A 22,637-nucleotide genomic window follows, 5' to 3' on the forward strand; every position below is an offset into this window, starting at 1 on the left:
GAAGGATTATGAATGTACTATTCTTTTAATTATCTTAGAATTAATTCTCTTTTGATTTCTTTAATTCTTTTAGAAATCTCTCTGTAGATTTAAAATTTTTCAAACCAGTAAGTTTGAGAAAAGAAGAAAGAATCAGCTCCTTTCCCTGGCTTGGATATTTTGGGATTTCTCAGTCTGGCAATTCTTTCCTGGGCAGGAAGATATGAATGGGCCCTCTCTTGGGCTCACTGGCTTAGACCCTGCTCTTATTCTCCTGGTTAATACAAGCTGCCAATAATTATGTGAAAGGCTTTTAATTTTTATTTTTTATTAGAGCAGTTGTAGGTTTACAGAAATAGAATGCAGAAATTACAGTTTCTAAATACACTGTGCACATACAGACTCACACAGTTTTTTCTATAATTAAAATTTTGCATTATCTTAGCAAATTTGCAGCAAAGTATTTTGGGGTAAAAAATTGCATTAGTGTGGTACTTTTGTTATCATTTGTGAAACGATGTTGTTATAATTATGCTATCGACCTTACCCCACTGTTTACATTAGGGTTCACTCTTTGTGTTTTATAGTTCTATGGGGGTTTATGCATGTGTGTGTGTGGTAAGTTATAGACAACCTATAATTTCCCTTATGTAATACACAATTCAGTGGTGTTTCATGTCCTTATCAGTCATTTGTGTGTATCTTTTTTGGAGAAATGTCTATTCAGAGCTTTTGCCCATTTTAAAATTAGATTGTTTTCTTTTTACTGTTGAGTTGTGGGGGTATTTTATATATTCTGTTATTAAACCCTTATCAGATATATGATTTCTAAATTATCTTTCCTATTCTGTAGGTTGTCTTTTTACTTTAATATTAAAGTCCTTTGCTGCACAAGTTTTTAAATTTTGATAAAGTCCCATTTATCTATGTTTTCTTTTGTTCTTTGTGCTTTTGGTGTAAACGCTAAGAAAAAAGCTACTTCCTAAAACAAGGTCCTGAAGATGTTCTGTTTGTTTTCTTCTGGGAGTGTTATAGTCTTAGTTCTTATATTCAGATCTTTGATCCATTTTGAGATACTTTTTTCATATGGCCTGAGGTAGGGATCCACCTTCATTCTTTGGCATATAGCCATCCAGTTCCCCAAGCACTATTGTTAAAGAGACTATTCTTTGCCCACTGAGAAGACTTGGCACCCTTTCAAAGATAAATTGGCCAGTGTGTGAGGGTATACTTTGAGGGTGAACTCTCAATTTGATTCCATTTGTCTATATGCCCATCCTTGTGACAATACTGGGCTATTTTGATTACTTTAGCTTTGTAACAAGTTTTAAAATCAGAAAATATGAATCTTCCAATTTTGTTTTTCTTTTTCACAATAGTTTTGGCTATTTGGGGTCTCTATCCTTCCACGCGAACTTGATGATTGGTGTCTACATTTCTGCAAAGAGGTCTGTTGGAATTTTGATAGGAATTGCGTTGAATTTGTATATCACTTTGGGTAGAATTGACATCTTACAATATTTAGTCTTTGAGTTCGTGAGCATGAAATGCCATGCCATTTATTTAGGTCTTCTTTAATCTCTTTCAGCAATGTTTTGTAGTTTCTCATGGACAAGTCATTTACACCCTTGGTTAAATATATTCCTAAATATTTGATTCCCTTAATTGCTCTTATAAATGGAATTTTTTTCTTGATTTCCCCTTTAGAATGTTCATTACTTGTATATAAAAACACCACTGATTTTTGCACTTGTATAGAAAGACCCTGCCACTTTGCCGAATTCATTTATTAGCGCTAATAGTTTTGTTGTAGTTTTTCAGTTTTTTTTCCATATAGGATCATCATTTGCAAATAGGATGTATTCTAGTTTGCAAGCTGCCAGAATGTGATATACCAGAAATGGGATGGTTTTTAAAAAGGGGAATTTATTAAGTTGCAAGTTTACAGTTCTAAGGCCATGCAAATGTCCAAATTAAGGCAAAGCTATGAAAATGTCCAAATTAAGGCACCAACAAAGAGTTTACCTTCACTCCCAATGAAATTCGGGGTTTCTCTCTCAGCTGGAAGGGCACATGGCAATGTCTGCTAGCTTTCTCTCCTGGATTCTTGTTTCATGAAGCTCCCCCTGGGGCGTTTTTTCTCTTCATCTCCAAAGGTCTCTGGCTGTGTGGGCTCTGGATGCTCTTTCCAAAATGGCTCCCTCTTAAAGGGTGCCAGTAAACAAACCCACCTTGAAATGGTGGAGACACATTTCTATGGAAACTATCTAATCAAAAGTTACCACCCACAATTGACTGAGTCACATCACCATGGGAACAATTAAAAAGCTCTCACCCAGCAATACTGAATGAGGATTAAAGGACATGGTTTCTCTGGGGAACACAGCAGATTCAAACTAGCACAGGGTTAGTTTTACTTCTTCCTTTCCTATTTGGATAACTTCTATTTCTTTTCATTGCCTAATTGCTCTGGCTAAAACTTCTAGTACAGCATTGAATAAAAGTGGTGACAAAGGGTACCCTTATCTTCTTCCTGATCTTAAGGGGAAAGTCTTCAGTCTTTCACCATTGAGTAGGATGTCAAATGCGGATTCTCCATATATACACTTTACCCATTACTATGAGAGGTTTTACTGCTGGCCAAATTGGTTGATTTAGGTCAGTGGTATAGACACAAAACTAAGGAGACCCTACCTTCTATTCTTAGTTTTCTGAATATTTTTTATCAGAAAGGGTACTGAATTTTGTCAAATGCTTTTTCTGTGTCAGTTAAAATAATCATGTGGGTTTTTTCCTTCATTCTATTATTGTGATATAGGACATTCATTGATTTTCTTTTACTGAACTACCTACCTGGAATAAATCCCACTTGATCTATAATTTTTAAAACATGCTGTCGGATTCTTGTATTTGCTAACAAATTTTGTTGCTAATCTTTTACTGAAGATCTTTGCATCTATACTCATTAGGGATATTAGTCTGTAATTTTCTTTTCTTGTGATGTCTTTTTCTGGCTTTGGTGTTAGGGTTATGCTGGCCTCATAGAATAAGTTGTGAAGTATTCCCACTCTTCAATTGTTTTGAAGAGTTTGCACAGTGTTGGCTTATATTCTTCTTTGAATGTTTCGTCAAATTCACCAGCAAAGCCTTCTGGTCTTGGGCTTTTCTTTCTTGGGAGATTTTTGATTACTGAGTCAATCTCTTTACTTGTTACTGATTTGTTGAGAGCTTCTATTTCTTCTTGAGTCAGTACAGGCAGTTTTTATGCTTCTAGGAATTTGTCCATTTCATCTAGGTTATATAGTTTGCTTGCAAACAGTTGTTCCTAGTATCATTTTATAATCACTTTTATTTCTGGGTGATTGGTGATAATATCCCACTTTTCATTATTGATTTCAATTATTTACATCTGCTCTCCTTTTTTCCCTTGTCAGTCTAGCTACAGGTTTGTCAGGTTTATATGTCTTTTCAAGGAATCAACTTTTGGTTTCATTGATTCTCTCAGCTTTTATTTTTATTTCACTATTTATTTATCTCTGCCCTTATCTTTGCTATTTCCTTCCTTCTGCTCACTTTGAGTTTACTTTGCTCTTCTTTTACTAGTCCCTCCTGGTGTGAGGTTAAGTCTGTGATTTGAGCTTTCTTTTTTTTTTTAATATAAGCATTTAGAGCTATAAATGTCCCTCTGAGCACTGCCTTCATTGTGTTCTTTAAGTTTTGAGATGTTGTGTTTTCCTTTTCATTCATCTCAAGATATTTCCTCACTTCCTTTGGGATTACTTTGGACCCATTGATTATTTAAGAGTATGCCATTTAATTTTCATATATTTTGGGGATTTTCCAGTTCTTCCTCTATTATTTATTTCTAGCTTTATTCTACATTGGTCAGAGAAGACATTTTATATAATTTTGATCTTTTTAAATTCATTGAGACTTGTTAGGTGAGCTAACAAGTGGTCTGTCCTGGAGAATGATTCTCATGCACTTGAGAAGAATGTGTATTCTGCTGTTTGGGCTGACAGTACTCAGTATGTAACTGTCAGTTCTAGTTCATTTTAAGTATTGTTCAAGTTCTCTGTTTCCCTGCTGGTAGATGTTCTACCCTTGATGAAAGTGGTGTTACTGTAGAGGTGTCTGGTTTGTCCCTTGAGTTTTTCAATGTTTGCCTCATGTATTTTGGGTCACTGTGGATATGTGTATAAATGTTTATGATTGTTATTTCTTCTTGGTGGCTTGGCTCCTTTATTAATAAATAGTGTCCTTGTTTGTCTCTTGTAAAACTTTTTGACTTTAAGTCTATCTTGTCCAATATAAGTATAGCTACCCCAGCTCTCTTTTGCTTATTATTTGCATGAAACAGTTTTCCCATTCTTTCAATTTCAACCTATTTGTGTCTTTGGCTCTAAGTTTGTTTTCTTATAAACATCAGTAGGATTATGTGCTTTAACCATTCTGCCAATCTGTGTCTTTTCATCTTAGAGTTTAATCCACTTACATTCAGGATAATTATTGATAAAACAGGACTTACTTCAGCCATTCTGTCCTTTGTTTCTTATACATCTTGTATCTTTTTTGTCCCTCTTTTCTTTTATTGCAGTCTTCTTTTGTGTATAATTGATTTTCTGTAGTAACTGACTGATCCTGATCTCATTTCCATGTCTGCATGTATTTTAAATATTTTCTTTGTGGTTACCCTCGGGTTTGTCTTAAACAATCTAAGTCTATAAGCTACTAATTTGAAAAGATACCAACTTAACTTCAATACTATACATAGTCTCTCCTCCTATACCCCTCTATTTACCCTCTTTATGTTATTTTTCACATTACTTCTTTGTATTTTGTGTCCATAAGATGGAAACATGATTTCTTATTCAATAGTATTCTAAATCTTATAGGAAGCAAACAGAAAAGTTACATACAGGATACCATACTATTTTTGAATTTACTCCACTAATTAACTTTATTTGAGATCTCCACTTCTTAATACTGGACAAGTTACTATGTCCTTTCCTTTCAACTTGAAAGAACTCCCTTTATCATTTCTGGTAAAGCAGGTCTGTTGGCAAGGAGCTCTCACAGTTTTTGTTTTGTTTGTGAACATCTTAAAAGCGCCCTCATTTTTGAAGGACAGTTTTGCCAGATAAAGAATTTTGGGCTGGCAGTTTTTCTCTCTAGGTACCTTAAATATGTTAAATTATTGCCTTCTTGCATGCATGATATCTGATGAGAAATCAGTACAGAATCTTTTTGAGGATCCCTTGTATGTTACCAATTGCTTTTCTCTTGCTGCCTTCAGAGTTCTCTTTACCTTTGGCATTCAGCATTTTAATTAGCATGTTTCTCAGACCAGGTCTATTAGGTTTTATCCTATTTGGAGTTTGTTGTGTCTCTTGGACATGTACAATTTTGTGTTTTGTAAGATTTAGGAAATGGTCAGCCACTACTTCCTCAACGATTCTCCTTTCCTTCTAGGACTCCCATAAGCATATGTTGTTTTGTTTTATGTTGTCCCACAGGCACTGCTCCCTTGTTTTCAGTCTTTTCTCTGTTTGCTCTACTGACTGTATGACTTCGATCGTCCTGTCTTCTATTACCTGATTTTTTTCTTCCACCTATTAAAATCTGCTATTGAATGCATCTGGTATATCTTTAACCTCCATTATTGTATTTTTCAACCCCATAAGTTATGTCATGCTCCTTGGTTTATTTTTAAACTTTCTAATTCTTTTTGTTCACATATTGTATTCCTTATATCCTTTAGCTCTATATCCAAATTTAGTTGATTTCTATCCATATTTTCCTTTAGAACCTTAAATTGGTTTAGGAGATTTGCCTGAACATCTTTGATTAATTGCTCTACTACATTTCCTCTGAAATCTTAATTTGTTCCTTGACCTAGCCTCACTTCCTATTCCTTCTATGCCTTATGATCTTGTACCGATGTATGGACATTTGATTGTTTTGCTGTGCTGAATCTGGAAGTCAGTTCCTTTCTGGGTTGCAGCTGGGTTGAGTGTAGAATGGCTGTGTGTTAAGGATATTCTTCAATGCTTGGTCCAGTTTTTACTGAACTTTTAGAGCAACCCGTGTTTAACAGTTTGGATTTTCTTGGGTCTTTCTGCACCTGCCTCTGGCCATGAACAATAACTGCTAAGATGACCCTGTTATGTGTAGTCTTTCTCTCCAGGGGAGGATTTCCTTTCCTCTGCAACGTTTCCAGGACAACTGGGCTGCTCTCCTTGTTTTTCTAGACATTTTCCTCCCTATTGGCTATTATTTGCTCAAATCCTCTCCTGTGTTCTGGGACATATTTTCACTCCAGCTTTTAGCCTTGGGTCTGCCCTGCCTAATTAAGGTTCAGTTTCCCTTTTTCATTCAGCTTTCCTACCTCTGGTAACTTCCATGTCAGAGGATCCCAACCCAGGGAGCCAGATGGGATCAGTATTCAAAACACCTGATTTTTTCATTAAAGTGCACCAGCAATTGGGGACCAGGCTGGGGGTGTACACAGCTGGCCAAGAGTTCTACTGTGGGTCACTCTAATTTCTGGAGGACCACTCTGTGCGCTCGCTCATGCCAACCAAGTGGGCCCCACATTGGGACTATCTGGCCTTGGGTCCCTGGCTCTGTGGTCAGCGACCATGACAAGAGGTGCCTGGGCTGAAGCATTGCCACTGTGCATCTCTTAAACCATGCAGAACCGAGCATGGGGTGAGCGTCCAGACTGGCAGTTTCATGCTGGTCTGTTATCTTTGTGTGTGTGTGTGTGCGTGTGTAAGGGTTTCTTTTCTTTAACTTAGCATTTATGGAGTCTTTCTCTGGTCTCTATCATCCCCCACAGTTCCAAGTGAGTCAAATCTGCCCTTTTAGTTAGCTGTCTCTAAGGGCAACTGTTCCCAGGTATTCCTTACATTGTCCTCTTGATGATGTTACTCTTACCAACGGTTATGAATGAATTGATCACATAACGCATCGCTACGAATTAGGCTAATACTAATAATCACATCGTCAAGGACAGTGAGCAAATGAAGGTCTACTGAGTCCGTTCAGCGCTGAAGATAGCTCGACTATAAAGTGGCTCTCATCCTCACTTGCATTTGCTCTCGAAGGCACTCGGAAACAATGCCAGGTCCTGCAGCTGGCGCCGGCGGGAGCCCTCCTCCCAGATGCCGGGCTCTGAAAAGCTCACTTGCACGCCATCTGCTGGCAAAACGCCGCACTGACCAGGGGCTCAGCCCCGCGCTCCAGCTTAATACAAGCAACCAGCACCCAGTGTCCAGCACAGAGCAGACATTCCACAAGTACTGAAATGATCTGCTGCCTCTAGGAGTTCATGCCACATTTTTTTTTTTTTAGTGCAAATGTGAGGTGTAGGTGAAAACATCCCAATAACACGATATTGGTGATTTCTTACGGTCAAGTCTTATTTCCATAAATGGATTGGAACTTCCTTGAGGACTCTCTGTGTTGCCTAGTGACCATCCCACGCTCTTCCAAGAGCAAAGGCTCCATAAAGGCTTGTGGCTGTGAAAATCTAGAGATGAAATGAATCTTGTGGAATAAGGCTTTCAGAACAAACATAACTGAACAGGTATGTCGGAACCAATGAAGAATCAGAGAGAAATCTAATTAAGAGCACCAAATTCTACAGATACACTCAAACTAGGAACTTGAAATTCCTCAGTTCTCCCCTCAGTGTTGCACTGAATCCTGCCAGTTCTTCCTTTAAGCTTGTCTCCCATCTAACCCATCGCCAGGAACTGAACCATGCCTCCTGCAAAAAGTCCTGTGGGAGTGAACCTATTAGGAAATACAACCTCTGAAGATGTTTTCAGTTAAGGTGTGCCCAGACTGAATAAGCACAGGCCTTAATCCAGTATGACTGAAGTCCTAATAAGCAGAGAAAATTAGACACCTAAGGAGAAGGCAAGGAGAGCAGCCAGAAGAGCAGATCTCAGAAGAGAAAGAAGATGCTGCCATGTGACCAAAAAGTCAAGGGATCTCCCAATACCACCACTCTGCTCTAGCTACACCTGAGGCTGCATACTTCCCAAATACACCTTTCATTTCACATCTGACTATTCTGTTCCCTCTGCCTGGATAATCTTCCTGTTTTGCCCCTGCCTGGACAAAGACATGGCTCAGCCACCACTTTCTGTCCAAAGTCTTCCCAATCTCTGACTCCTTGTGATTGACTGTCTCTTGTCTATGTTCTCAGGGCACTTCACACACACTCGAGTTCACAGCCCTTCCTTGGTTTCTTGTTACTCCTACAATAGCATCTAAACCCTCCCCCTACTCCCCTCTCTACAAGGCCATCCATGATTGGACCCAGGCCCACTACTCCAACCCCATCACACCGCCCTTCCCCATTCACTCACAAAAAGAAAGAGCAACGTTCAATTGGATCCAAAGCACTGGAAGAGAAAACAAAGTTATCTTATATACTCCAAAGGTCAATATGAAATCTAAACCCGTGGATTATAACTCTAAGTGCGTTTTTCTTAAACTAAATATTGAAAGTAGTTTTATTTCTGGACCACCTATCAGTTCAGCTATTGAGGAGAATATTGAGTAATAATGATTATTATTTACTGCATTAGTTGAGCTCTTCCTATGTGCCATTCAATATCTTCTTTCATCCCATAAAATAGTCCTATGAGGTAGGTAGTATCATTCCCTTTTAAAGAAGAGGAAATGGACAGTAGCAAGGTCAAGTGACTTGGTCAAAGTCATATTGCTAGTGATGTGCAAAGCCATTATTTAAACCCCAGTATGAGTCATTACAGAGCTGGTGATTTCAATTATTATGTTATACTGTCTCCAGAGAACAGCTGCCAAAGAAAAGGCCGGATTTAAATCCATAAACTAATCTATCTGGAAGGTAATCTACCAAGTACTAAATTAAATTTTCTAGAAACCACTTAAGTGCCATCAGAGTCTTAAATCTGTAACCAAGACCAGCCCCTTCAAAAGTATCTGGATAATTTAACTCCCAGCTTCACACTGAAGCTTCAACAACTCCATTCTCCTTGGGATATAGTTATTTCCCAGCTGCAAACCATACACCTCACCCTTTGCTCTAGCCTCTTAAAACTCTTGGCATTTTCCAACAGATTGGGCCAGGCAAAGAATGCCAATACCACTCCATCCTCCATCTCTTTCAACTGGGAACTCATTCATAAGGGTAAAATTGCTCAGCCTATAATAGTATCCTGACTGCTTCTATTCAAACATAAAATAGGCTTAATGAGACAACAGTGATTTCTACCCTGACTTTCTGAGATCCAGACTCTTAGAGGGACAGTCACCCTCTAAGAGAATTCTAAACTGAGTGGGAGGTTAGATTTCTACACTACTTTCAAAGAATTATTGAATCTCAGAGAAAAACTTTTCAATAAAACATAAGCAATTCTTTGAGGTCAAGTAGATCCCAGAAAGAATCCCTTTCCTGGGACAAGTGGCATGCTAGTAATTTGCTGTGGGATTCAGGAATTTAACAAAGGAGTGAAGAAATTTACCAACAGAATTTCACATTTCACACTAAAGACATTTATTTGGAGACTTTTTCAGTTTGCTGACCAGTGCTACCCCTCAGCTGCTTCTGGAATAGACACAAGGCATGTTGTGTGCAGAATGGCTTGGTTTCATTTAGGAGAAAGGGGAAATTTCAAAGCAGGCGGAATCCTCCTGTGGTCAACAATTCCAAACTGTGGCCAACAACTCCAAACAGATGTCCGCAACCCACATCCAACAGATGGAAACCCATCTTCATTTTTTTTAGTCTTACTTGGAAAACCCTTTGGCCACAGCTTCCCAGATCTCAGATTCCAGTGAGATAAACCTTAGTCCTTTGCAAGCTGAAACTTTAAACAGCATGCACTAGAGATGGAGCTACTTCTGGGTCTACTTACGCATGCAGTCTCCTCCATACCAGCCACCTCGGCATTCTGCACAGTAGACCCCCTTTACATAGAAGTCATCCAGTGTACCTCCCCATGAGCCATTTCGGCAGGTCTTGCAGTTTTCAAAGATGGTACAACCTGAAACATTTCCAGGAAGAGGGGGTGTTAGACTGTGTGCTTCCAGGTTCTGAGGGGTTGCCTGTTAAAGAGAAAAATTGCACCTTCTCTGGACCCTGTCCCAACCAAGGACATCATACTAGAGAGGTAAAAACACCCAATGGAAAACTGCCCATCCCAAGGAAAATGCTAGGTTCACCAGAATCCAGCCTGGGGAAGTTAGAGGGTCTGAGCTATCTTCTCAGTTAGTGGCTAGTATTTTAAAAATAACATGAAATATCCTGTAGTAAAAGGCAGCAGCTATCAAAACACTGTGTCTTTTTTTTCCCCCTTATAAATGTAATACATGTTTATTTTGGAATATTTAGAAAATTCAAATAATCATTAAAAAGAAACTCAAAAAACACCTAAAATCCCATCTCCCACAGAAAACCATTGTTAGCACTCTTTCTCTGCATATGTACACATGCATATTTTCCAATTTCGGCTCATACTATATACTATAGATTCTATTTTTGCAGCTCACTTTCCCACTTAATAATAGATAGTAAATATTCACTATTGTTCTATGGCATGTATTTCTGCCACAAGAGCCTGCTATTGGAAACAACTGCACCACCAAACAAGAGGTGCCCCGAGAGGTGTCAGGCCGCCGCTGACCAGCAGGTGGCACCAAGGAGGGTTGGGCAGTTCCCAGGCCAGGGTCATGGTAAATGGCAAGAGTCTCTAATGGGTGTGGGGGATAGTGGGGACAGACAGAGATAATTCAATCTCATTTTTTAAAATGGAGGTCTAAATTCTACCAAATGGTGTTACAAATTATTTCTTTCATTAAAAAAAGAATAATGGAAAGAAAAATAAGATCCTCTGCCTAGTAAAACAAATATGGATTAAAAATAAATGAATAATAGGGGGGATAAGGGGTAAAATAAATTGGGTAGATGGAAATGCTAGTGGACAATGAGAGGGAGGTATTGGGTGTATTTTTTTTCTTTTTCTGGAGCGATGCAAGTGTTCTAAAAAATGATCATGGTGATGAATGCACAACTATGTGATGCTATTGTGAGCTACTGAGTGTACACCAGGTATGGACTGTATGTGTGCAAAGATGTATTAATAAAAATATATATTTTTAAAATGCCTAGAATATACATCCTGACCTCTTGAACAAGCTTGCAAAAGAGGGAAAGCAGCAGACTATCTACTGCTCAGCCTCTAGAGCCAGATTGCCTGGACTTAAAGGCTGGCTCTGCCATGTCCTGGTGTGTCTTTGAGTAAATTACTTAAGGGTTCAGTGCTTCAGTGGATGTCTTCATTGGTTAAACTGGGATTAGAAATTGTGCCCATTTATAGGATTGTTTTAAAAGTTAATCAAGGGCGGGCCGCGGTGGCTCAGCGGGCAAAGTGCTTGCCTGCTATGCCGGAGGACCTCGGTTCGATTCCCGGCCCCAGCCCATGTAACAAAAACGGAGAAACAGAATACAATAAAACAAGAACATGTTTAAAAATGTTTCCCTTTCTTCCTTCCTTCCTTCCTTCTATCCTTCCTTCCTTCTAAAAAAAAAAAAAAAAAAAAAAAAAAAAAAGTTAATCAAGATGTGCAAAGCGCCTAGCAACATAGTAAGTAACTCCAAAATATATCCATTAGCATTCTGGTTGTCCTTATTTCCCCTTTGCTCCTCCCCACCATCTCCTACCACCACATGGATCGTGGTCAAATTAACTGCCTGTTTTGTTTTCCTATAACAGATCAAAGGCAGGAATGGTATCTTGTTTAACATTATATCCTCAGCTCCTAACACTGTGTCTGGCGTACAGTAAATGGTCTGTAAATATCAATTGAGTGAATCAATAAATGAATGTCTGAATTGCTAATCCAGGCTTCTGAACTTCTTGAAAGGTTAACATCTCTTTGAACTGATGTCATATGTCTTTGCATGCAGCTGAAATTAGGTTTTAGGTGGTCTGTAGAATCATGTTGTATGCATATGCGTGGTTTCTATAGAAGAGAGACTCCACCCCCACCCCTCTGTCCACACCAGCCTGACTTTGCTTGCCCTGTGCAGTTCCCCTCCCACCAGAGGAGTTGCTACTATGATTGGTCAGATTCCAGTAGATCTGGACACTGGGCCTGCCAAAGCCCACCTTCACCCACATGTCAATTTCCCCTCTTTTTCCCCTACTTACTGGTCTACCTTCAAAGACCCTGTCGATTCTCTTGGCACAGTCACCAGCTAAGTCCTTAGCTGCAAGCCACAAAAACCAAACTGAACATTTAAATGAACAAGGCTATCTTCAAAAGGCACTAAAATGTTCTTCCACGAATTGCAACAAATGTACCACACTAATGCAAGGCGTCAATAATAGGGAGTATATGGGAACTCTCTATTTTATGCTTTTTCTGTAAATCTGCAACTTCTTTAATTAAAAAAAAAGACACTGTTAGCTCACAAAATGGGCAGAAGGGCTGGAGAGCCAAATTCAGGGCTACAAAGCCTAGACAAATGCACAAAACCACAGAGTGAAGTCAGTCGGGTGAGAACTCTAGTGCTGCATCGCCCAGCGGCAGGCACGGCTGAGATCACCATTCACATCCCGGCCACAGTGCCCTCAGACCTCCACCCCCTGCAGCCACTGCCGCCACCAAGCGGAAAATGGCCAACTATCATACTGACAGAAATGCAAACTAAAACTGTACTGAGATCCCACCTCTTACCCATGAGAAGGGTAAAAATCCAACATATTGCCAAATGTTCTATTGCAAGGCTTTGGAAAACAGGTACTCTTAAAATACTGCTGGGGTAAATGCAAAATGTATGGGAGGAGAATTTGGCAATGGCTGGCAAAATTATATGTGCACCTCCCTTTGACTCAGCAATGCTTTTTCCAGGAATCTATCCCAAAAATATACTGCAAAAAATCCTAAATGATATGTGCCCAGTATTGTTTATAACAACAGAGGGCTGAAAAATAACTTACATATTCATCGATTATGATATCCACTCAATGGAATATTATGCAACTGTGAAAAGAAATGAAGATAATCATATACTGACAATGAGTGATCTCCAGCACATATTGTTAGGAGAAAAAAGCAAAGTGGTTAATAGTGTTTATGGTATTCTGCCTTTTGTGCAAAAAGGGGAAGAAATATGTATAAATAAATATATTTGCTTATATTTTGAAAGTGAAACAGTAAACCTATCTGTACATCAAGTAGATGGCAAAACACCACAGAAAAAAGAATTACATCAAGTGACTCTAAAACATAGTACTTTGACCGAACATATCTATGAGATATATTCTAAGGTCAAAAATGTCCACAAAGAAATCTTAACTTCATTCAATGGCTTTATTGTTGGAACTAGCAGTGCTCTTGTTATTTTGCACAATTATACTCTGTTATAATGTTAGAGGATAAAACAAATGAGTGATGAGGTTACTATCAGGAAATGGAATCTTTTTAGCATGAGAGAAAAGAGATACAAATATAAGATCAAAGAAGTTAAATAACAACCTTATGATACTACATTTCAACTTGAATATCAGCATGAATTCATTTGTTTTCTTTTATATACTTTGGAATATATATTTCCTAGCTTCATCCGCCAAAGAAAAAAAGTAACAGTGATATTTCAGAAGCAAGGCATCAGAGATGCCCAGACAGACTGTGGTCTCAGAACAAAATCCCTTGGAGGAATGTCTGACTGCAGACAAGGGGAGGAAAGGTACAAGGAGAGCCTGAAATGTCTTGTTATGTGAGAACTCAGGCATTCAAAGGCCAGTGTCATCATGTCAGAGGGACAGAGAAGCTAACATGAAGGGGCACACACTGTCCTTGGACAGGACAATGCGTGCATTAAAATGAAAAAGGACGGCAATGGATTAAACCATGTATATAAATTAAAATGTATGAGTTCATAACGGCACACTCTTAGAAACTGTTTGGTGACACTTCTACCTATTCACTATTCTGAAACTTAGAAGAAAAGACCTTTCACCCTGACTTCCCTTTCAGGGCAATCAACTGATTGATACGGGACAATTCTTGTTACTTAGATTCAATGATCCATCCTGGCATCACTCAAGGTGGGATTGCAGATGTTGTGTGCCTCTTGTGTGACACAATGGAAAGCACTTAGGGCCTCCTACAAAATTCTCCTGCCTTTCAGATGACCCCCTGCTACCTAATCAAAACCTAGCCCACCCTCACCCCAACAGTAATCACTAGGCTTTTGAAAATATTGAAAATCATTCAAAAGGGGAAAAGGTAAGACTCCCCTAGAAAAAATCAGAAGTGCAAGGCAGCAAACATGAATGCACCAAGAAAATATTCAAGTTGCTAATCACATTGGAAACCTCTTCAATATAAGGCTCAATGTTCACAATGGCCTCCATCCAAACACGGCACTTAATTCAGTGAAGTTATCAAATCTGCAATCCTTAAAAGGACAACCACTGTCCTCTCTGAGGCAGGGGCTGGTGGGAGCGAAGGGGGTGGGATGGAAGGAGGATGCAAAGGAAAAGGAATGGGGAAGATGGCCTCAGAAGACCCCATCTCATCCGAAGACACTTCCTCTTACTGGGACCACCTTCCAAATGTCCAGCTCAGACCAGAGCACCATCCTTGACTCTGGCTTTTCCCTTCCCTCTCCTTCCATGTCCAACCAACCCCAACACATTGTTCATTCTGTCCTCTTTAGTAACGTTCAAGTCCTTCAATCTCTCCATCCACAGGGCTTCTACCTCCCTTAAAGATCCCCATCTTTCCTCTCCTGCCTCAAGTCTTGTCTTGCCTCTCCTCCAACCCTTTCTCCACATTGGAGTTAAAGAAAAAATCTGCTCTTTACTCAAAGATCTTCAGTTTTATTAAAATATCTTCAGGATATATGCAAAAGAATGAAAGAAGACCCATATCTCACACCCTATACAAAAGTTAACTCAAAATGGATCAAAGATCTAAACATTAGGTCTAAGACCATAAAACAGTTAGAGGAAAATGTAGGGAGATATCTTATGAAACTTACAATTGGAGGCGGTTTCATGGACCTTAAACCTAAAGCAAGAGCACTGAAGAAGGAAATAAATAAATGGGAACTCCTCAAAATTAAACACTTTTGTGCATCAAAGAACTTCACCAAGAAAGTAGAAAGACAGCCTACACAATGGGAGACAATATTTGGAAATGACATATCAGATAAAGGTCTAGTATCCAGAATTTATAAAGAGATTGTTCAACTCAACAACAAAAAGACAGCCAACCCAATTACAAAATGGGAAAAAGACTTGAACAGACACCTACCAGAAGAGGAAATACAAATGGCCAAAAGGCACATGAAGAGATGCTCAATGTCCCTGGCCATTAGAGAAATGCAAATCAAAACCACAATGAGAGCTCTTTCTCCGCCGGCCCGCCACGCGGCGCCCACGCCCCGCAGCGGCCGACCCGCCCGCCCTCCTTCTCCCCTCTCTTTCTCCGCCGGCCCGCCCGCCCTCCTTCTCCCCCCTCCTCCCCCTCCTGCTCCGGCCGCTCTCCAACCACCACGGTGCCCTCTTCCCTCGCCTTCACCGGCTCCTCCACCACCAGCCTCTACAGCCTTGCCGCCCTTACCTTTCCTCCTCCAGAACAGCTACTGGGGGAGTGGAGATAATACAGAGCAGCTCCCGGAGCCACGAGGGAGATCAAAGGGACGGCGTACCCCATCCTGGAACAGCTGACTATCTGGGAGAACCAGCTCCGGTGAGATCACCAAGGGGCACGGGCTTTCCTGGGTGGGATGGCAAGCGACCGGAGTCCCTCCCTTCCACCTTCCCAGGCCAGCTGGTAGAATTGGACAGGCGGTCCCCTTAGGCCGCGGCGGCTGGTGCCCCCACCACACGAGGCCCCCCGGAACAACTGAGGTAGTTGGGTCAGAAATCCCCAGACTGCGGAGAACGGTGACCGGGGGATCCCTTCCAAACACGTGACTCCCCCGTCGGCTGGGAATAGTGCACTCTCCCGGGCTGCGACAGCTGGCGCCCTCCCGCCACGCTTGGTGCCCCGGGCCGACTAGCTAATTCGGCCAGACGCTCTCCCGTGCTGCGGCGGCTGGCGACCCTCCCCGCATTCGGAACCCCGGGCCGGCTGGCATTCTTCCAAGACGCTTCGGCTGCCGAACCTCCCCTACGGCGAGAATTTTCCAGAGTTAAAGGACCCACAGCAACTTTAACTGGTGGAACCCGTAGACAAACGTGTGCCACGAGCGCCACCTACTGGGCAGGATAAGAAAAACAGAACCCAGAGATTGCACAGAAAAATCTTTCAACCTGTGGGGTCGAACACCCAGGGAAATCTGACTAAATGCCCAGATGCCAGCAGAAGATAACGGATCACGCTCAGAAAATTGAACATATGGCCCAGTCAAACGAAGAAACCAATAGTTCAAATGAGATACAGGAGCTGAAACAACTAATGCTGAATATACGAACAGAAATGGAAAACCTCTTCAAAAACGAAATCGATAAATTGAGGGAGGACATGAAGAAGACATGGGCTGAACATAAAGAAGAAATAGAAAAACTGAAAAAACAAATCACAGAACTTATGGAAGTGAAAGATAAAGTAGAAAAGATGGAAAATACAATGGATACCTACAACGACAGATTTAAAGAAACAGAAGATAGAATTAGTGATTTGGAGGATGAAACATCTGAATTCCAAAAAGAAACAGAAACTATCCGGAAAAGAATGGAAAAATTTGAACAAGGTATCAGGGAACTCAAGGACAATGCGAACCGTACAAATATACGTGTAGTGGGTATCCCAGAAGGAGAAGAGAAGGGAAAAGGAGGAGAAAAACTAATGGAAGAAATTATCACTGAAAATTTCCCAACTCTTATGAAAGACCTAAAATTACAGATCCAAGAAGTGCAGCGCACCCCAAAGATATTAGACCCAAATAGGCGTTCCCCAAGACACTTACTAGTTAGAATGTCAGAGGCCAAAGAGAAAGAGAGGATCTTGAAAGCAGCGAGAGAAAAACAATCCGTCACATACAAGGGAAACCCAATAAGACTATGTGTAGATTTCTCAGCAGAAACCATGGAAGCTAGAAGACAGTGGGATGATATATTTAAATTACTAAAAGAGAAAAACTGCCAGCCAAGACTCCTATATCCAGCAAAATTGTCCTTCAAAAATGAGGGAGAAATTAAAACATTCTCAGACAAAAAGTCACTAAGAGAATTTGTGACCAAGAGACCAGCTCTACAAGAAATACTAAAGGAAGCACTAGAGTCAGAACCGAAAAGACAGAAGAGAGAGACATGGAGAAAAGTGTAGAAAGAAGGAAAGTCAGATATGATATATATAATACAAAAGGCAAAATGGTAGAGGAAAATATTATCCAAACAGTAATAACTCTAAATGTCAATGGACTGAATTCCCCAATTAAAAGACATAGACTGGCAGAATGGATTAAAAAACAGGATCCTTCTATATGCTGTCTACAGGAAACACATCTTAGACCCAAAGATAAATATAGGTTGAAAGTAAAAGGTTGGGAAAAGATATTTCATGCAAATAACAACCAGAAAAGAGCAGGAGTGGCTATACTAATATCCAACAAGTTAGACTTCAAATGTAAAACAGTTAAAAGAGACAAAGAAGGACACTATATACTATTAAAAGGAACAATTAAGCAAGAAGACATAACAATCATAAATATTTACGCACCGAACCAGAATGCCCCAAAATACGTGAGGAATACACTGCAAACACTGAAAAGGGAAATAGACACACATACCATAATAGTTGGAGACTTCAATTCACCACTCTCATCAATGGACAGAACATCTACACAGAGGATCAATAAAGAAATAGAGAACCTGAATATTACTATAAATGAGCTTGACTTAACAGACATTTATAGGACATTACATCCCACAACAGCAGGATACACCTTTTTTTCAAGTGCTCATGGATCATTCTCAAAGATAGACCATATGCTGGGTCACAAAGCAAGTCTTAAGAAATTTAAAAATATTGAAATCATACACAATACTTTCTCGGATCATAAAGGAATGAAGTTGGAAATCAATAATAGGCAGAGTGCCAGAAAATTCATAAATACATGGAGGCTCAACAACACACTCTTAAACAACAAGTGGGTCAAAGAAGAAATTGCAAGAGAAATTAGTAAATACCTAGAGGCAAATGAAAATGAAGACACAACATATCAAAACTTATGGGACGCAGCAAAGGCAGTGCTAAGAGGGAAATTTATTGCCCTAAATGCCTTTATCAGAAAAGAAGAAAAGGCAAAAATGCAGGAATTAACTGTCCACTTGGAAGAACTGGAGAAAGAACAGCAAACTAATCCCAAAGCAAGCAAAAGGAAAGAAATAACAAAGATTAGAGCAGAAATAAATGAAATTGAAAACATGAAAACAATAGAGAAAATCAATAAGACCAGAAGTTGGTTCTATGAGAAAATCAACAAGATTGATGGGCCCTTAGCAAGATTGACAAAAAGAAGAAGAGAGACGATGCAAATAAATAAGATTAGAAATGAAAGAGGAGACATAACTATTGACCTCACAGAAATAAAGGAGGTAATAACAGGATACTATGAACAACTTTACGCTAATAAATACAACAATTTAGATGAAATGGACAGGTTCCTGGAAAGACATGAACAACCAACTTTGACTCAAGAAGAAATAGACAACCTCAACAAACCAATCACAAGTAAAGAGATTGAATTAGTTATTCAAAAGCTCCCTAAAAAGAAAAGTCCAGGACCAGACGGCTTCACATGTGAATTCTATCAAACATTCCAGAAAGAATTAGTACCTACTCTCCTCAAACTGTTCAACATAATCGAAGTGGAGGGAAAACTACCTAATTCATTCTATGAAGCCAACATCACCCTCATACCAAAACCAGGCAAAGATATTACAAAAAAAGAAAACTACAGACCAATCTCTCTGATGAATACAGATGCAAAAATCCTCAATAAAATTCTAGCAAATCGTATCCAACAACACATTAAAAGAATTATACATCATGACCAAGTAGGATTCATCCCAGGTATGCAAGGATGGTTCAACATAAGAAAATCAATTAATGTAATACACCATATCAACAAATCAAAGCAGAAAAATCACATGATCATCTCAATTGATGCAGAGAAAGCATTTGACAAGATTCAACATCCTTTCCTGCTGAAAACACTTCAAAAGATAGGAATACAAGGGAACTTCCTTAAAATGATAGAGGGAATATATGAAAAACCCACAGCTAATATCATCCTCAATGGGGAAAAATTGAAAACTTTCCCCCTAAGATCAGGAACAAGACAAGGATGTCCACTATCACCACTATTATTCAACATTGTGTTGGAAGTTCTAGCCAGAGCAATTAGACAAGAAAAAGAAATACAAGGCATCAAAATTGGAAAGGAAGAAGTAAAACTATCACTGTTTGCAGACGATATGATACTATATGTAGAAAACCCAGAAAAATCCACAGCAAAATTACTAGAGCTAATAAATGAGTACAGCAAAGTAGCAGGCTACAAGATCAACATTCAAAAATCTGTAGCTTTTCTATACACTAGTAATGAACAAGCTGAGGTGGAAATCAAGAAACGAATCCCATTTACAATCGCAACTAAAAGAATAAAATACCTAGGAATAAATTTAACCAAAAAGACAAAAAACCTATATAAAGAAAACTACAAAAAACTGTTAAAAGAAATCACAGAAGACCTAAATAGATGGAAGGGCATACCGTGTTCATGGATTGGAAGACTAAATATAGTCAAGATGTCAATCCTACCTAAATTGATTTACAGATTCAATGCAATACCAACCAAAATCCCAACAACTTATTTTTCAGAAATAGAAAAACCAATAAGCAAAATTATCTGGAAGGGCAGGGTGCCCCGAATTGCTAAAAACATCTTGAGGAAAAAAAACGAAGCTGGAGGTCTCGCGCTGCCTGACTTTAAGGCATATTATGAAGCCACAGTGGTCAAAACAGCATGGTATTGGCATAAAGATAGATATATCGACCAATGGAATTGAATAGAGTGCTCAGATATAGACCCTCTCATCTATGGATATTTGATCTTTGATAAGGCAGTCAAGCCAACTCACCTGGGACAGAACAGTCTCTTCAATAAATGGTGCCTAGAGAACTGGATATCCATATGCAAAAGAATGAAAGAAGACCCATCTCTCACACCCTATACAAAAGTTAACTCAAAATCGATCAAAGATCTAAACATTAGGTCTAAGACCATAAAACAGTTAGAGGAAAATGTTGGGAGATATCTTATGGATCTTACAACTGGAGGTGGTTTTATGGACCTTAAACCTAAAGCAAGAACACTGAAGAAGGAAATAAATAAATGGGAACTCCTCAAAATTAAACACTTTTGTGCATCAAAGAACTTCATCAAGAAAGTAGAAAGACAGCCTACACAATGGGAGACAATATTTGGAAATGACATATCAGATAAAGGTCTAGTATCCAGAATTTATAAAGAGATTGTTCAACTCAACAACAAAAAGACAGCCAACCCAATTACAAAATGGGAAAAAGACTTAAACAGACACCTACCAGAAGAAGAAATACGGATGGCCAAGAGGCACATGAAGAGATGCTCAATGTCCCTGGCCATTAGAGAAATGCAAATCAAAACCACAATGAGATATCATCTCACACCCACCAGAATGGCCATTATCAACAAAACAGAAAATGACAAGTGCTGGAGAGGATGTGGAGAAAGAGGCACACTTATCCACTGTTGGTGGGAATGTCAAAGGGTGCAACCACTGTGGAAGGCAGTTTGGCGGTTCCTCAAAAAGCTGAATATAGAATTGCCATACGACCCAGCAATACCATTGCTAGGTATCTACTCAAAGGACTTAAGGGCAAAGACACAAACGGACATTTGCACACCAATGTTTATAGCAGCGTTATTTACAATTGCAAAGAGATGGAAACAGCCAAAATCTCCATCAACAGAAGAGTGGCTAAACAAACTGTGGTATATACATACGATGGAATATTATGCAGCTTTAAGACAAGATAAACTTATGAACCAGTAATAACATGGATGGACCTAGAGAATATTATGCTGAGTGAATCCAGCCAAAAACTAAAGGACAAATACTGTATGGTCCCACTGATGTGAACGGACATTCGAGAATAAACTTGAAATATGTCATTGGAAACAGAGTTCAGCAGGAGTTAGAAACAGGGTAAGACAATGGGTAATTGAAGCTGAAGGGATACAGACTGTGCAACAGGACTAGATACAAAAACTCAAAAATGGACAGCACAATAATACCTAATTGTAAAGTAATCATGTTAAAATACTGAATGAAGCTGCATCTGAGCTATAGGGTTTTTTTTTGTTTTTGTTTGCTTGTTGGTTTGTTTGTCGTTGTTGTTTTTTACTATTATTACTACTTTTATTTCTTTTCTTTATATTAACATTTTATATCTTTTTCTGTTGTGTTGCTAGTTCCTCTAAACCGATGCAAATGTACTAAGAAACAATGATCATGCATCTATGTGATGATGTTAAGAATTACTGAGTGCATATGTAGAATGGTATGATTTCTAAGTGTTGTGTTAATTTCTTTTTTTTTTCTTTCCGTTAATAAAAAAATAAATAAATAAATAAATAAATAAATAAATAAATAAATAAAAAACCACAATGAGATATCATCTCACACCCACCAGAATGGCCATTATCAACAAAACAGAAAATGACAAGTGCTGGAGAGGATGTGGAGAAAGAGGCACACTTATCCACTGTTGGTAGGAATGTCAAATGGTGCAACCACTGTGGAAGGCAGTTTGGCGGTTCCTCAAAAAGCTGAATATAGAATTGCCATACGACCCAGCAATACCATTGCTGGGTATCTACTTAAAGGAATTAAGGGCAAAAACTCAAACGGACATTTGCACACCAATGTTTATAGCAGCGTTATTTACAATTGCAAAAAGATGGAAACAGCCAAAATGTCCATCAACAGAAGAGTGGCTAAACAAACTGTGGTATATACATACGATGGAATATTATGCAGCTCTAAGACAGGATAAACTTATGAAGCATGTAATAACATGGATGGACCTAGAGAACATTATGCTGAGTGAGTCTAGCCAAAAACTAAAAGACAAATACTGTATGGTCCCAATGATGTGAATCGACATTCGAGAATAAACTTGGAATATGTCATTGGTAACAGAGTCCAGCAGGAGTTAGAAACAGGGTAAGATAATGGGTAATTGGAGCTGAAGGGATACAGACTGTGCAACAGGACTAGATACAAAAACTCAAACAGCACAATAATACCTAATTGTAAAGTAATCATGTTAAAACACTGAATGAAGCTGCATTTGAGCTATAGGTTTTTGTTTTGTTTTGTTTTGTTTTGTTTTTTACTATTTTTACTTTTATTTTTTTCTCTATATTAACATTCTATATCTTTTTCGGTTGTGTTGCTAGTTCTTCTAAACCGATGCAAATGTACTAAGAAACGATGATCATGCATCTATGTGATGATGTTAAGAATTACTGATTGCATATGTAGAATGGTATGATTTCTAAATGTTGGGTTAATTTCTTTTTTTCTGTT

General features: G+C 39.1%; 1 protein-coding gene across 4 annotated transcripts in view; it reads right to left on the bottom strand.

Moving 5' to 3' along the window:
* The window catches only part of PAMR1 (peptidase domain containing associated with muscle regeneration 1), a 197,865-nt gene that overhangs the window by 45,986 nt on the left and 129,242 nt on the right, over window positions 1-22,637 (bottom strand). For all 4 annotated transcript variants that reach the window (XM_077114417.1, XM_077114416.1, XM_077114415.1 and 1 more), the window contains exon 3: window positions 9,894-10,022. In XM_077114417.1, coding sequence (XP_076970532.1) covers window positions 9,894-10,022 — 129 coding nt within the window. The remainder of the gene's footprint in view (window positions 1-9,893; window positions 10,023-22,637) is intronic.

Source organism: Tamandua tetradactyla, chromosome 8, assembly GCF_023851605.1.
Source record: "Tamandua tetradactyla isolate mTamTet1 chromosome 8, mTamTet1.pri, whole genome shotgun sequence".
Lineage (NCBI taxonomy): Eukaryota > Metazoa > Chordata > Mammalia > Pilosa > Myrmecophagidae > Tamandua > Tamandua tetradactyla.